The 13,209-nt window shown below is 40.1% G+C and overlaps 1 protein-coding gene and 1 pseudogene across 1 annotated transcript in view; one reads left to right on the top strand and one right to left on the bottom strand.

The window, feature by feature from the left end:
- The window catches only part of CDNF (cerebral dopamine neurotrophic factor), a 67,884-nt gene extending 58,126 nt beyond the window's left edge, over window positions 1-9,758 (top strand). Inside the window, exons 1-2 of the mRNA XM_055332578.1 lie at window positions 7,700-7,745; window positions 8,101-9,758. Coding sequence (XP_055188553.1) covers window positions 7,704-7,745; window positions 8,101-8,682 — 624 coding nt within the window. The 5' untranslated portion in view covers window positions 7,700-7,703 and the 3' untranslated portion in view covers window positions 8,683-9,758. Of the gene's footprint in view, window positions 7,746-8,100 lie in introns of the transcript that reaches the window.
- Window positions 4,140-4,884, bottom strand: LOC129514032 (40S ribosomal protein S6-like; annotated as a pseudogene).
- Window positions 9,759-13,209: the final 3,451 nt, after the last annotated feature.

Below are 13,209 nucleotides of genomic sequence, written 5' to 3'. Positions count from 1 at the left end.
CCTAAGGGCAAGGGGAGTCTTCTCAGGGCAGGGAATATTTCCAGTGTCAGTCACAGTGGTACAGGAAGTGCCTAGAGAGGGAGCTCTCAGGAAGGAGAGAGCTCCTTTCTCTTTCTCAGGGTCTTGTCTCTTGAGCCTGGTCTCTAAGGCGTCTAGATGAACTTGAGGGGGTAAAATGGTCATTACTAGACAGATAGATAGACATAAGGGGAGAGTTACTGTAGCAATTGGCTCACACAGTCATGGAGGCTGAGAGGTCCCATGATCTGCTGTCTGCAAGGCAGAGAACTGAGAAAGCTGGTGGTATAATTCAGTCTATCCCAAGGCCTGAGAATCTGGGAGCTGATGTGTGAATCCCTATCTAAATCTCGAAATCAAGAGCAGGAGCACTGATACCCAAAGGTAGGTGAAGATGGATGTCTCATCTCAAGCAGAGTGCAAATTTGCCTTTCCTCTGCCTATTTGTGCTATTTCAGCCCTCAGTGGATTGGCTGATATCCACTCATTTTGGAAAAGGTGGTCTTTATTCAACCCCCTACTTCAAATGGTAAACTTTTCCAGAGACATCTTCATAGACACATCCAAAAATATTGTTTAACCAGCCATTTGGGCATCCTTTCACCCAGTCAACTTGATATGTAAAGTGAATCATCAGAACCATATACTAGTACCAGTTGAACTATGGAGGAGAAGGGACAGGTGTGCCTTTTCTTGGGCTGTATGTGTAAAGGGGAGGGCAGTGCCTCCCAAGGTTGTTGTGGCAAGATACTGATAAGTAGGATTCCCAAGGAGAAAGTGAGTATCAGCAGACAAGGACATGGACTGTGAGGGCAGCTATCCTTCCCCACACAAGTTATTATGTCATTTCTGGAGGCCAGTAGGTTTCCCTTATTGTATTTAGCATACTTGCTTACATGCCCCACTGGCCTTTGAACTCTAAGCAAGCAAGAATCCCGTCTTGTGTGCTCATATCCCCATAGTAGCCCCTAACTCAGAATCTGCTATGTCATGGCTTCTCAATAAACATCGTTTGAATAAATGAGTCCCATTGTTAGTGTTACACCTATGAGTTCTATATGGTAAATGACTAATATTCTTAAGGCATTCTGACAGTGGCACCAAATGACTTTACTCACTCTTAGGTTAAGACCTAAGCCTTGTTAGTCTTCTCTTTAGAGAGATCACTTGAACCAAACCTTTGACTTTTATCTGTGACCCTGCCTAGAAATAATTATGTTGGTGCCATGTTACCCTGGAATGTTTCTATGCCAGGTTTTTTAAATTGAAAAATTAATATTTACATATGGTTAAAAATAAGTCAAACAGGACATACCATGAGAAGTGTTTTCCTCCCAGCCAGATGTTTAGTGCCCTCTCTCTAGAGGCAGATACTTCTTAGACATATTTCCATAAACTTTCTATATAAGTATAAACACATACATGTATATATTTAGATAGGCATATTTATAGATGTGTGCAAATATTTAATACAATTTGAAGCAAACCATATACCTTGTTTTTCAATTTGGTTTTGTCATTCAAAACATATCTTGGATATTTTTCATATTGCCATATGCAAATTACTACATTCCTTTCTTTTAAAAAACATATTAGAATAATAGATATGATTTAAGTTTAAACCATATATAAAGATTTATAATAGAAGAGACTCATCTGCCTCACATCCTCACCTCTATCCTTATTTCCTTAAAGGCAACCTTTTTTTACCTGTTTCAGTCTTTGGTTTTCTGGTGGATAGCACCATATCATAAGTAACATGTTTATGCTTCTGTTTCTTAATTTATTGAGTTGAAATATTATCTATTGACATTCAGGTATGATAGATGACCATTTATCCCGCTAATATGGTTTTGTCTTTACCAATTCTAGACATTACCATAAATTTTCTAGTAAGACAGGTGAGCATTTAGTTCTGCCCTATATCTTCCCGGTGTGGCTCGATCTCTATCTCAATTCCCCATCTGGTCACCTCAGCAGCCTCAGACACCACACATTAACTGTTCCTCTTTGCATCAACCATAGGGAGTCCTTCTGACTTTGAAATGTAAGAATATTAGCAAACCTATTCTCTCAACATCTCACAACCTTTCCTTTCTCAGAATCTCTCAGCTCTTCCTTTACTTTGGTATTGTCAAGTGGATAATGTTTTCACCCTATTCTGTAACCATAATGATCTTCTGTGATTTGTTGGTACCTGTGGGTCATATACTGATTAGGACTCTTAGTAGCAAGTGACAGAAAACTCAGCTCATGCAAATGGAACAATAAAGGAAATCCAGGGGAAAATGTGGCTTATGCAAAACTTAGCATTTTCGGGACCCGTTTTTTTCTCTACATCTCTAAAATTCTGCCCTGTGCTGGTTCCATCCTGGAAAAGCTCTCTCAAGGACACAAGATGTTGGCAGCTGCTCCAGTCTTATACTTTCTCAAGTTGAAATTGATTTAATCAGTGAGAAGATGAGAAAGTTTCTTCCAAGCCAAATTTTGGGATTTATCCTGATTGGAACAATGTGTTCTCATGTATATCTTTGAACCCATCACTGTGATCAGGGGCTCTGGATGTTGATTACCTAACTCCCATTTCTGGAACCAGGCCCAAAGTTCTACCCAAAGGACAGAAGGAGTTCCCCAAAAGGAAATCAGGATGCTGTTACCAAAAGAAAGGAAGGAAAAGATACTGAGGGACCAACCACAAATACCCACTCTAGACCACAAACTCTAATGTCTGTAGTGTTCTGTTTACATAAACTTGTGAACTGACTCAGTGAAACATACAGAGAGTGGCAGTTTCTGTGATCTAACAGTGATGTGATAAATTTTTTTAAATGTCATGAGCCAAACAAAACACATCTTTAGGCCTAATTTTGCGTGAGAGTAACCAGTATGCAACTCTTGGTCTGTATATTAATTCTAAAACTTGAAAAAATTGGAATAGTACTTATATTATGATAGCTATGTAAACAGTTTTCATGGCAGAGCAAATTAATGTTTTCAAATTCTCTGGGGCCCTCATCACCTCTTGTATGGCACCCAAAGAGAATGTTCCCAGTGTCAAACTGCAAAGAGTCTCCCTCCTTACTCTCCTCCCATTGTTCAGAATCCAGCTGCATACTTGTACCATACTTTTAATGGCAGATGTTGCTGCCTACCCCACTGCCATTCCCTCATTCTTCCTTGCTAGGATCTTTTATTTTTCCTTGTTTATTGATGTTGGCAGTTCTCAAATGTCTTATGATCTATTTGTATTTTCACATGAGGGAAGAGTTTGAAGATTGGGAACTCTAAACGTTGATGAGACTCACTAACTTATGGGTTCACTTTAAGTGGACAGAAAACTCTCGGCTATAATGTCAGGACTGAAATAAAGCAGCAGAAGGCCTTTATTCTTGGATAGTGACATCCAGGCTAGTTATCCTTGTTAGTTCTTTAGACAGTTCATCAAATAGTTTAGGCAAGAACTGATTAAACAGGGTTTTTTTAGTTAGTTAATTAATTAACTTATTTGACAGAGAGAGAGAGAGAGAGAGAGAGAGAGAGTAGGCAGAGGGGCAGGCAGAGGGGAAGGGAAAAGCAGGCTCTCCACTGAGCAGAGAGCTTGACTTGGAGGCTCAATCCCAGGACCCTGAGATCATGACCAGAGCAGAAAGCAGACACCTTACTGATTGAGCCACTCAGGCGCCCCAATTAGGCAGTTTTTAAAGATATGTTTAAGGTGTTTTTTTTTTTTTTTTTTTAATTTATTTATGATAGTCACAGAGAGAGAGGGGGGGCGCAGAGACACAGGCAGAGGGAGAAGCAGGCTCCATGCACCGGGAGCCTGATGTGGGATTCGATCCCGGGTCTCCAGGATCGCGCCCTGGGCCAAAGGCAGGCGCCAAACCGCTGCGCCACCCAGGGATCCCGGTTTTTAAAGATATGTTTAAATAAGACCCTGACTACTCCACACCGTAACTTTTATTTATTTATTCATGTTTACTTACTTACTTATTTTATTTATTCACCCACTCATTTTGTAGCCTGCTTGCTGGTACAGGAAGGTATAGGAAACTTGACTTTCTTTTTTTTTTTTTTTTTTTTTTGGTGTCTGATCTTATTTATTTTGTCACTCTTAGAAAATCTCATTTTTCACTGGACTCAGAGGTAGAAGCTCTCAGAGAGGACAGCCTCTGTCTCTTGGCAATCTGTTCCTGGAGTTTTTCTTTGGCCTCCTTCATTCTCTTGGCCAAAAGTTTAGCATATTCTGCAGCCTCTTCCTTATTTTTCTTAGTATGCTATTTCTTCAAAGCAATACGCCGACGTTTGTGTTGGAGGACACGTGGAGTAACAAGACGCTGAATCTTGGGTGCTTTGGTTCTAGGTTTCTTACCTTCTTTGTTTAGGGGCTTTCTAACAATATACTGGTGGACATCATCTTCTTTTGACAGATTAAAAAGCTTTCAGATTCTGCTGGCTCTTCTGGGCCCCAGGCGACAAAGCACAGTAGTATCAGTGAGCCCAGGAATATACTTCTCCCCTTTTTTTCACAATAACCAAATTGAGAACACTGAGATTGGCATCCACAATGCAACCCCAAACAGATTTGAGCTTCCTCTCTCCAGTCCTCCTGGGTCGGTAGCAGGAATGCCCCTTACTCAGCAGCAGGCAGACGCGGCCGTGGGTGAAGACACCCTGCTTCATGGGGAAGCCTTGTTTGTCATTGCCGCCACTGATTCGCACCATGTAACCCTTCCATTCCTTGCCCAGAGCATCGGCAGCAACTTCTGTGGCCATATGCTTCTCATAAAAGGTATGCAGTTTGTGCTCATCATCCACTTCAATGAATTTCCGGCAGCCAATGGCTGGGAAAGAGATGTTCAGCTTCATCCTGAAGCAGCATACTGCCTCGGAGGCACCACAAAAAAGAGCAGAAACTTGATTTTCATAGATCTTCAATTAATCCCATATTTTCAGGCCTTCTCTTTTTTAATATATAATTTTTTTTCCGGATTTTATTTGAGAGAGAGAGAGAGAGAGAGAGAGAGAGAGAGCATAAGTGGGGGAGGAGGGGTAGAGGGAGAAGCAGACTCCCCACTGAGCAGGGAGCCCGATGTGGGACTCAATCCCAGGATCTTGAGGTCATGACCTGAGCCGAAGGCAAACACTTAACCGACTAAGCCACCCCAAGTGTCCTTCAGGACTTTTCTTAAGTTCCATTGTACCTGTTGCCCAAGTCAAGAGGTTCCATGTGGTTGTATTATATGGCTGTTCCATGCTGGCTTTCTGTTTTTTTTGGTTTTTTTTTTCATTAATTAATATTTCATCTGATTTTTGTTTTATAGGAATTTATTGAGCTTTCTTTTTATGTTAATAGCCTTCTTCCTATTCTCTTTGTGAACTTAAGTCTTTAAAAAATTCCATTACTATTATCTTAATAATTTCTCAGAAAGAGGATATAAATACATGTGCTTAATTAGCATACCATATTAAACCTGCAGTCTCTACATCATTCTTTTTGATAGCTGCATAAAGTAAAATTGTCTGGATTTTTTTTTTTGGATTTTTAAAATATGTATTAACCTGTCTTCTACTAATTAGCAGTTAATTTTGTGATTGCAAATACTGCTGCAATGAATATTTCTGGATATATCTCTATGCATTGTATATCTGTAGAATAAATTTCTAGAGGTAGTGTGTTGGATTGAAGGCTGTTGGAAAGCTCCCCTTTGGAGCATGTGTGTAGTTTTGGAAAGTGATATTGTATAGTGATTAAATGCATGAACTCTGGGGCCAGGCTGCCTGGGCTCATAATCTTGGCTCTCTTCCTTAGCAATGCTGTGACCTTGGGCAAGTTACTTAAGTTTCTGTGTCTTGTTTTTCTAATGGGTAAAAATGAGAATAATATCACCTTTCTCCTAGGGTTGTGAGGATTAAATGAGTTAATTTGTTGAGAATCATGACTGATAATAAACACTCAATAACCATTATCTGTTACTACTGTTATTTTAGTAAGACTTAGTTACCATGCTAGCTAAAAAGAAGCCACTGCCCTGCATGGGCTGGAGCTGGCACTCTGGCCAGAGTTCCTGAGCACAGGACCAAGAAGAGAAGATACAAAAGGTCTGGGGAGGGCTCAGAGCTTTTTTGCCCAGGAGCCTACCAACTGTAGCCACTTGAAAGCTGCATTGTTAATTGCTGTCTCTCTAGTTTTAGACAGTGTTTGCCATATAGTTGAGTAAATAAATGAATGAGTGAATGAAACCAAGTTTAAGAATTTTTTTTACTTCTTTTTAATTCCCTCTTGCCATCTGCAAGCCATCTTTGCTTTACTGTAAACACGCCTGGCAGGGAGGGGACCACAAAGGAGCCTGTGAGGGAAGCATCTTAAAGTCACTCTGCCTGAGGGGATCATAGTGACCACGGCAGGAGAAACAAAACACAGTTCCTAGGGCTTCTCAGGAACACTTGGTTGAGGAGCCTACTAAAAGCCTGGACTTCCCGCTATCGTGGAGAGAGGGATTTACACTGCTTATACTTCAGTATTAAAGGGAGAATGATCCCTCACGACTGGGAAGTCTGGTATAGGTGGTTTAGCACAGGGCTTGCTACATGGTAACCTTTCAGTAATGGCAGCGTTTTATATTATATTTCTAAATTTTGCTAAAGACTAGAATAAAGTCTGCATTTGATGTTGTATCCACCTTCTTCAAGCTATATCTGACCTGGTGTATGATGGCCATAACTGCCCATTCACTACAATGTTCCCAGTACAGCTGTTATGTCAATAAGATGATTGTCAAGTTGAGTGAGCCTCAGAGATCAGATAGGGTAGCAGTGATCTTAGACTTTCTACCAGTTCTTCTCAATAGCATAACCTTGTATTAGTATCTTGAAATTTCAAAGAATCATTTTCTGTCTCTGTGAAATGGGAGATTAGTACTATAGTATCTACCACCTGTTTGGGCTTAAGAGCACATCTTGACATTAAATTAAAAGAGAGAGAAAATGAATAAATTAGAATGGGTAATACACCCTGAAATCTTGATCTGAAAGTCATCATTAATGGTAAAACCATTACAGTATTATCTTTCTCCAACATTTCTAGCAGATGCTTGGCTAAGGAAAAAAATGTCAATTTTCAGCATATTCTCAGAATATGGTTATAATTTATTATTTTTCACCATTCACACATTAATGTGTTGAAAAAACAGATCTAAGTTCAAAAGGAGATTATTTTCCAAAATTAATATACATAGTAAATGAACAGAATACACATTCATACATACATACTTGTGTTAATTGTTCATTTTAGCTAATTATTCTTTTGTTTCAGTGTTGTTGAACATTAGTCATGGACTTAGCATGGGTAGTGAAAAAGCAAATTAATAAAGACTCAATTATAGTTACCAGAGGAGGAATATGGATCCTAAAGCCAGGAAGCTTGTTTGAGGAAGATTCAGAAAAGATCCAGGAAAGCATCTGTGACATCAAACCCAAACATGGAGCTCTCCAGACAAAAGATTCAAATCTACCTCCTATTTTAATAATGAAACAGCTGCCAGGGTCGAGGACCCTCTAGGGGTCCTCATTTGTGATGGATAACTGAGTGGTGTTTGTTTTGTTTGGGAGAATAAATATTTGAAGGGAGTAATCGAAGAAGGTTATGCTGCTGTTATGATGTTATTGATACACAGGCTGACGCTATTATGGCAGACGCTATCAGGCTACATTATCTTTATGCGTTCAAGGTAACCTGAAGCAACTGTCTTTTTACTTGGCACTACCTTACACTGAAGCGTCTGCCCTGCTGAGGGACTGTAACCCAAGCCAACACATGCCTCACAGACAGCTTTCTTTAGCCACTGACAGCATCAAGGAAGGAAGAGCGTGAAATTGCCCCGCGACAGACGCTTCCCGAAGGGGAGTTGGCTGCTAAATGACTCCAAGGGAGGGTGGCACTGCCATCTCCTAATCTTCTATTTAGGAGTAACCACTAGAAAGCCCTTCTCTTCAGGCAAGGAAATAGTTACTATCAGGAAACTGGAGGTGATGTGAACCCCTGGAAAGTTTTCCTGCTTTGAACTTTACAATGTTTCCCTGCAGGTCATGTCCACATGGAAAGCAAGGTTCACCAAAAGACTGAAATCTCCATCTAGGAGGATGCATCCCTTTCCATGCTCAGCTCTGCTTGCTTGTTTTGGGAACACAAGGGAGAATGCACCCTTTGATCAGCCCAGCACAGCTGATACTCATTCCACCATCTATATTCAGCCCATGGCCAAAGCGAGCAGACATGCAAGTCACTCAAAAGGGGAAGAAGGAATTCCCGAGAAAAGGCGAGATTCTGGCATCCGTTCAGAGAAAAATGGCAGCACAAATCTGAATTCAAGTAACCACACTGTCAACCAGCCTGCTGAGACCCCTGAAGATTCTCCTGGGAGCCCAGAAGATAAGTTGGACTGTGAGGCAGTTACTTTCCAGACTTCTATCCCCAGACCATCAATTATTGAAATGCCAGCGGTGAGTTTTCCCAATGCTATTATAGAAGGAATGGTATTGGAGGAGAGTTCTTATCATTTGGTGGATGCCTTCAGGAAACAAACTTGTTTAATGTTAGTGAATAGTATGTTGAGGGGAACTCTTATTGGTGAGAGGAAGTGTGTAAAGCCTTTTAAATTCTCATAAGGACCTCAAAGGATGTAAAGGGATGTAAATAACAATAAGCACTGGGGCCTTAGCAATGGCCAAAACTGGCCTTTAATTAACTGCCCATGGTGCTTCGGAGTCAACAGTGTCTCAACAGGAGATTAGGGGTAAGGTAGTCTGGGAAAGCTTTTTTGTTTTGTTTTTCTTTTTTTTTTTTTTAACTGGTACATGAGTTTATTTATATGAAAATCTACAATATAAAAGATTTAATTATAGAACTAAGGAATTTCCCCTACTTAAAATGGTACCAAGGCAGTTTGGGAAAATTTGGAAATGATGATCATTGTATATATAGTAGCAAAGAAAGGAACCAACCTGTAAAACTATTTGTAATATGGGTGTTCCTGCAACAGTTTCCCAACTCAGGCAGGAGAATGAAGCTATTTCAAAAAAAAAAAAAAAAAAAGTGCTGCTCTCCAAAGGCATCATGTTGAGATATTTATTTACCTGTCTTCTTGTTGGGGGCAATACCGAATTTTAATTGTTGACTATTCTGATTGTATTGAGCTATACAGCCATGCTGAAGTTCTTGGTAATCTCAAGAGACAGGGTTTCTTGAATGCTGTTTTCCAGAGATACCTCTTGAGCATTTTTCGGTCATATTCCTGGCCAAGTAGCTTAGGACCAGACTTAAAAAACTGAGAAGTCTTTGTGGATCCATTACTAAGATACTCCAATTTTCAAAAATCACTGTTTTCCATCTAGTTTAACAAATCATATTTTGTCTGACTTGCTGATCAAGAGGCCTCATTAGTACTGAAAACTGCTAAACAGTGAAGATAAGGTTAACACATGTTTTTAAAAATAATTTCATCTGATATTCTACAGGCTTATCTTAAATTACTGAAGCTTATCCCTATTGTCTAAATCTTTCTATTTTGAGATTGGACAGAAGATTTCACTCTGTTATAGCAAGAACTGTAGTGGTTTGGGGACACCTGGCTCTGTGGTTGAGTGAATACCCCTGGCTCAGGGCATGATCCCGCGGCCTCAGGATCAAGTCCCACATCAGGCTCCTTGCCTGGAGCCTGCTTCTTCTTCTGCCTACATCTCTGCCTTTCTCTCTCTGTGTCTTTCATGAATAAATAAATAAAATCTTTAAAAAAAAGCACTGTAGTGGTTTGGTTCTCCTCCCCACCCAGCATCACTAAATCAAAACCCAAAACAAGCAAACAAACAAAAGCAAAAACACGTATTATTCAATTTTCAGTTTGTATCCACGTCCAGATGAAGATATTGTTAGCGGTATCATAGTAGGCTGAGTGGACATCCTGGCCGAGTTTTTATTTATTGCATCTTAAAAGACCCAATGATGTACTGGTTTTATGAGCTGGAAGGTTCTGTTGGGTAGAGATTCGAACAACCCAGGACCCACCCTATATTGCTAAATATAGCAGTGAATACAAAGGGTTGATTTGATTTTATCTTCCTGTCTTAGTGGCATATGTGACACAGGGACTCAAAGTAAATACGCATGTTCAAATATAACCAATTAAACACAGTGAAGTAGCATCCATATTTATTGTCCACTTGTATGAGCAAGTCATGGATAGACTACAGAGGTGACACAGGCCTTATGATGGAACTGACCTCAATGTAAGGTTAAATACAAGTGTCTCAAGACACACATAAGATAGGTCAAAGGAGGTTGGAAAAGTACACTGTAGTGGAGGTGGAATTTGAGATTGATTTAGAAGGAGGGTTAGGATTTTTATGGCAGTGATGAATGGGAGGACATTGCAATAAAAGAAAATTGTATGAACAAAACCATGGATGTGGGGGAATGTAGCTTAGGGATATGTACATCAGACTGGCTAAGTTGGAGAGATACCTGGAAAGGTAGATTGAAGCCAAAAGTGAGATGTCTTGAATGCTATGGTCAGAAGTGAACTTAGTAGGCAGTGTTGAAGCTTTGAGAATTTTGGGCAGAGAAGTGTCATGCTTAGGATTTCATAAGTAGGATGGGTTAGAGTTGAGAAGACTTGGAGTTGAGGTCATTGTAATGATCTAGGCTTGAGGATATTGTAAAAAAAGAATAGCAGGGAGGTGAAGTGGGAGGACCAAAGAAGAAAGGACCACAAGGGATAACAAATGCAGTAGTTGTATGGGTCTCAGACCGCATGAGGAGGAAAGGGAGACCAAACTGGGAGTGATGAAATGAAAACATTATAAAACCAAGGCCAGGCTGTATGGGAAAAGTGGGTCCTGTGGGGGTGGTATATGGGCGTCCTATTATAGTTCAAATGGAGAAAGCTAATATTTACAGAGCATTTGCCATATGCCAGCCATTCTTCTAAGTGCTTTATAGGGAGCATCCCGTGGACCTTGGTTACAGTGAGGTGCATATTCTTATGATTCCCTGACACTTAGAGAAGGTAAGACACTTGCCTAAGGTCACAGAGGGAGGAAGTGGTAGAGCCAGGATTGAAACTCAGCTCCTTATTATTGCTTGTATGGTGTCTGAGGATTTACAATCAAATATTCACACATGATCTCACTTCATATGCAATCAAATTAAATTTGTGTATGTGTATGTATTTATATGTAAATGTATCTGTGTATATAACCATCATCATTATTATTTGCTTTTTATTAATTTGCTTAACCTCTTAAAAATCTTAGATTAATGGTATTAACATTATGGAAAGGGACATTTTCCACTTTGCATCCTGCTGATGACAAGACTTTGTTGATGACATGGTGGGGTTGTTTTGAGATCTTCTGATTAAAAGTGCCATGGGACTGCCCAGAATTTTCATTACCTAGTAATTTTTGTAGTGATGTGTTTCCCCTCCACAGATGAATGAGCTTCTTTTATTACAGCCTTGCCTGGAGGCAAAAATATTTCCCCGTTAATGCACTGATCCTCATTATTTAAACTGGCTTGGTAGAGACAACAAATAATACTCTTTTTTAGAACTCAGCCTTACAATATAACCATAGCTAAGAAATGGGGACAAGTCCTCCTCTCTATTTTTAGTTACCTAGTTCAGACAAGAGGGTGATTCTTTAAAATCTGAAGCAACATCTGGTCTGAGAGGAAAAGCTCAAGATAGAGAGGCCAATCGAACTAATTAAAAAAAGGTTTTTGTTTGTATAAATGTATGTGCACATATCTGTATTTACGAAGTGATACCAATTAGTCTTCTACCTTTTCGTGGCCATCTCTCCCTTGTTCCAGGCCTGAAATCAAGGTGATAATAACCCTAACACTGGAATGTTTTACAACTCCTGCTATCTTCTGATTGTACTTTTTTTTTCTTAGTGGTCTTGCAATTGAAGTGTCTAATAATTACTGGGATTGTAGAGTCAATGAAACACAGCAGTGTGCTGTTTATTTTTCTGGCTAAGAGTTATTGTGTTCTTATGTGCCAGGACAGCCCTAGCCCTAAGGAAAAAGACTGAAGATACAGTTTGTGATGTTGCTTCCATTCCAGTGAGAGACAGAGTAAACTGTTGGTGTCAATGCAATATGAGAATCATTATGTCTCAACAATGGACATCCAGAAGAGCACATGGAAGAAGCTCCTATCTTAGCCTTGAGAAGACTAGAATATATGGAGGCGAAGGGTTTCTACCTTATTCTTTTAAAATTGGCTTCTTAGTTGAATGGTGCTATTTTTCTCACTCTCCCTTCACAATGTTGGCAGCGTAAGAAAGACACGGTTTCCACATGAACTAGCTTCAGAGGAGTTTGGTAGTTTCAGAGACTTTCTACAGCAGTGCTAATTTTTTATCCAGTTCTTACTCTATAAAGTTGCCTGCCTGACACAGGAAGAGAAAGTAACTGTGGGTTGGGAAATCATTCCTGGGTATTTTTTTAAAGATTTATTTATTTGAGAGAGAGAGAGAGAGAGAGAGAGAGAGAGAGAGAGAGAGACTGCACATGCACAGGTGCGAACTGAGGGAGGAGCAGGGGAGAAGGAGAGAGAGAATCTCATGCAGACTCCTCGCTAAGCACAGAGCCTGATGCAGGACTCCATACCTGAAATCATGACCTGAGTCAAAACCCAGAGCTGGATGCTCAAGTGACTGAGCCACCCAGGTGGCCCATTCCTGGGTATTTTTGACTAAAAGTTCGTTTTCTAAAAAGGAAGGGAAAACAAGGCCTATCTTGCAGTCGACAACTGCATTGCTTTTTATAATAGGCCATTTTTGCTATTAGAGAAGTGGTAACCAAGACTTCCCTAGAGTCTACGCTTGACTGTTACTGCTTTTTAGGGTCTGAGTCTTGGTAATACCAGTTTTGTCAGTCATCCTTCTGTAAGATGTAGTTCCTTGATACTCATACTTACAAGAGCCTGATGTATAAATCAGAACAACTGTTTAGTTGTCAGCCTTGAAATTGTCAGGGTAGGGCTTACTAAGCCACGTATTTTTGCCACAGGAAAATTATACATAAAGAGAAATGATAACCAGAAAGCTGGTTGGAGAGTAAAGATTCAGATGGGGTACTTGGGTGGCTAAGCAGCAAAGTGTCTGCCTTCAGCTCAGGTCATGATCCCA

This window comes from Nyctereutes procyonoides, unplaced genomic scaffold, assembly GCF_905146905.1.
Source record: "Nyctereutes procyonoides isolate TBG_1078 unplaced genomic scaffold, NYPRO_anot_genome, whole genome shotgun sequence".
NCBI classification, from domain to species: Eukaryota; Metazoa; Chordata; class Mammalia; order Carnivora; family Canidae; genus Nyctereutes; species Nyctereutes procyonoides.
Note: the sequence above shows the minus strand (reverse complement) of the source record. Positions and strands in the feature narration are given on the sequence as shown.